General features: G+C 38.9%; 1 gene segment (V, D, J or C); it reads left to right on the top strand.

Moving 5' to 3' along the window:
- The first annotated feature begins 363 nt into the window (after positions 1-363).
- LOC114636282 lies at positions 364-840 on the top strand. The segment is given in 2 exon segments: positions 364-433; positions 518-840. Coding segments are annotated over 2 exon segments (369 nt in total).
- The last annotated feature ends 2,461 nt before the right edge of the window (positions 841-3,301 follow it).

Genomic DNA, 3,301 nt, shown 5'->3' on the forward strand with positions numbered 1-3,301 from the left:
TCTTCAATTGTAACTGACAATGACTTATAATTGTATTGAACATAAGGTATCGTGTTCTACTTCCACTGCATGAAAAAGAATTCACTTATTGTAAACAATCCTACACCCCTCATTTTTGCTTCCAAGGACTTCAAAATATTACTAAAGCTTTTTCTTGTTTATTTGAAAGTAGAAATTCAAACAGTTCCAGGGAAAACTTCCTGAGTTTGCACTTCCATTTCTTCTAATAAGCAGAGGCAAAAGGAGAGGAAACTGGAATCCTTGACCTGTGCTTCCTTTTATCCTCTCAGGAACCTCCCCCAATGCAAAGGAGCCCTCAGCTCAGGATGATAGCCCAGGCCAAGCTGAGAAGCCCCATCCTCTTGTCACTAGAGCCTCCATCAGAACATGGCTGTCCTGGTGCTGCTCCTCTGCCTGGTCACCTTTCCAAGCTGTAAGTGTTTCAGAGTTTGAGGAGAAAGATTCAAGAATGACATCTCTGGAACGTATAACTTATGGTGATGTTGCTTTTCCACAGGTGTCCTGTCCCAGGTGCAGCTGAAGGAGTCAGGTCCTGACCTGGTGCAGCCCTCACAGACCTTGTCCCTCACCTGCACTGTCTCTGGGTTCTCATTAACTAACAATGGTGTACACTGGGTTCATCAGTCCCCAGGAAAGGGTCTGGAGTGGATGGGAGTAATATGGAGTAATGGGTACATAGAATATAATTCAGTTCTCAAATCCAGACTGAGCATCACCAGGGACACCTCCAAGAGCCAAGTGTTCTTAAAAATGAACAATATGCAAACAGAAGACACAGCCACCTACTACTGTGCCAGAGACACAGTGAAGGAAGTCTAGTATAAACCTGCACAAAATCCTCCATACAGAGGTCCTCAAGACCAGCAGGGGGCAGTGACAATCAACAAAATCTTATCAGGGGTCACTTCAGAAAATAAATTCTGGCCTATGCTGTGTGAGCATGCGTTTTAATGATAAAGATGTGGACTCTTTTTCCAGCCATGGAAACTTGCTACAGCCTTCTCTGCAGTCTCACATTCTATTAAAGTTATTGTTTGTTCACACACTAGTACAATATTTAAGTGGTTATATAATCTAATAGTGTAAAATAAGAACAAACTAGAGCTTATATTTATCAAGATAACTCAGTGAAGCCCTGTGTAGGTGAGGACAGACGGGGAGATTTGATAATGGATTTTCATCTGATTGCTGCAGTTTTGTAACATTTCTACTGTTTATTTTACTTAATTGATCTTTGAGATTAATTGTACTCACCTTCCCTAACAGGAATTTTTTAAAAACATGTCCACAATTTAATGAGGACACAGTTATCCTTCTGAAGGCTAACTCATAAGATCAGCTCTCCGCATGTAAAGTACATATGTTATTATTAAATGTGGAAAAGAGCAATACATATTATTATTAAAATATTGTAAACATTGCTTATCTTATGCTAGGAGGTAGTCAAAGGAAGAGTCCTTCTGTAACATAGGTATACTAAGTAGATTTAAATGTTAATATTTCAAAAGCCCATTCCTCATTTTGATTAATATGTATTTTACTTGATTCAACACTATTTTCTATTACATGTAAAGACATTGATTCTCAAGGAGATCAATCTTATTTCCTTTCTCAGAAACAACTCATTTCCATCACTTGTCTGGATGTGGGTTCATGGAATAATACAGGGATGAGAAAACACAGAAATGAGACATGGTGTCCTCATTGACGGACATCTTTCTGCCCTCTATTTACTAATTAGTCTCATTTATCTTGCTTAATGTATGTGGGCGGAACAGGTTACATAAAGACAACCTCTCTTTTCTCCACAAAATGGAAATTAAATTCAATATTCTATCTTACCTATAACCAATGGCGTGAAAGTCATTTATTAAAAGAACGAAGAAAATAAATGTTATAAAAATAGAGAGAAAGAGATCTTTGTTCTTGTGATGGGACCATTGTTCTCCAATATTTGAAAATAGTTTGGGGTACATGCAATATATTACAATTTCAACACCATGTGACCCAAGTATCTAAGTTCTGTAGAGTAGACAAGGAAATGGACGTTTTAATTTAAAATCGAATCTGATGATTCCATTTCCTGATCCCACTACTCTACTGTCTCTCAGTGATAGATTCTCTGTGGAGGCCTACACTCTGAACTCTTAGAAGGATACCCTCAGTAGATTATGCTTTTTTAACAATCACATAGCTATGTCCATCTCTTATGTGTTTTCAGCCTGGACTTGTCCATGAGAATAGTGGAAATATACTAATACAATATTTTGAAAATAAAACTATGGAGGTAAATTTAGAGTCCTTGCAAGTTCTAAGTCAATTTGACACAAGCTAGAGTCATCAGAGGGAGGAATGCCTTCATAAGACCAGGCTGTAGAGAAGCTGGTGAGGTACTTCTCTAGATAACATTCGAAATGGCAGGTCTTTGTAATGGATGTTTCTTTTGTAACTGCCGGTTCTGCTACTTTGTAAAGGCTGGCTGGTTCTGCTGCTCTGGTCCACAGGTCAAGGTCTAGCAAGAGAGAGAGTGGGGACGGAAGAAGGGCAAAAGAGGGGCAAGAGACACAAAAGATGGATACAGGACAGAGTCTGGTCAAGTCTCGTCAAGTCTCTTCTTTATTATCCTCTCTTCTTCTATATTCTCCTCACACACATAGAAAGAAAATCCTGGGTATTTATACCCTTTACCACGTGACTTGCCCTCGTGGACAAGCTCAACTGAAGGCACTACATCACGTGCTTTGTAGCCATGGATACCAGGAGCACCTTGCAGCTGGGGGCACTAAACAGTGTAACAAGATGTTTATCAGATTGCACTCAGCTATTGCAGGCTGTTGAAAACAAGTCTCTTGTCAGGGTATATGGCTCAAGATGGCTGCAAAGATGATAGCCGCTTTTGGCTAGGAGTCAGCTCCCAACAGGTCTTAGTCCATTATGTGTGTGGTAACTCCTGTGCTGGTGGTTCTGATTCAATATCAAAAGATGAACAAGCAATACAGATGAAAGGCTTCTTATTTCCATGTGCTTATACAGGTTTCCAACAGAAAACCTGGTGCAAATTAGATCTGGATAAAAATGTAAATTAAATGTTTGTCATCATACTTCAGAGATGCAAGTTAGAAGTATATCTTCCCACATAAAAATAAAGCAGAAATCACTAACAGATGTGCTTTCAATTTTTTGTTTGTGGTCACATTGACAACAAAAATAGCCATCACAGTGGGTATATAATTATCTTTACATAATAATATAAATACATCTCAATGAGTTTCCAGGTGAT

This window comes from Grammomys surdaster, unplaced genomic scaffold, assembly GCF_004785775.1.
Source record: "Grammomys surdaster isolate TR1022 unplaced genomic scaffold, NIH_TR_1.0 123411, whole genome shotgun sequence".
NCBI classification, from domain to species: domain Eukaryota; kingdom Metazoa; phylum Chordata; class Mammalia; order Rodentia; family Muridae; genus Grammomys; species Grammomys surdaster.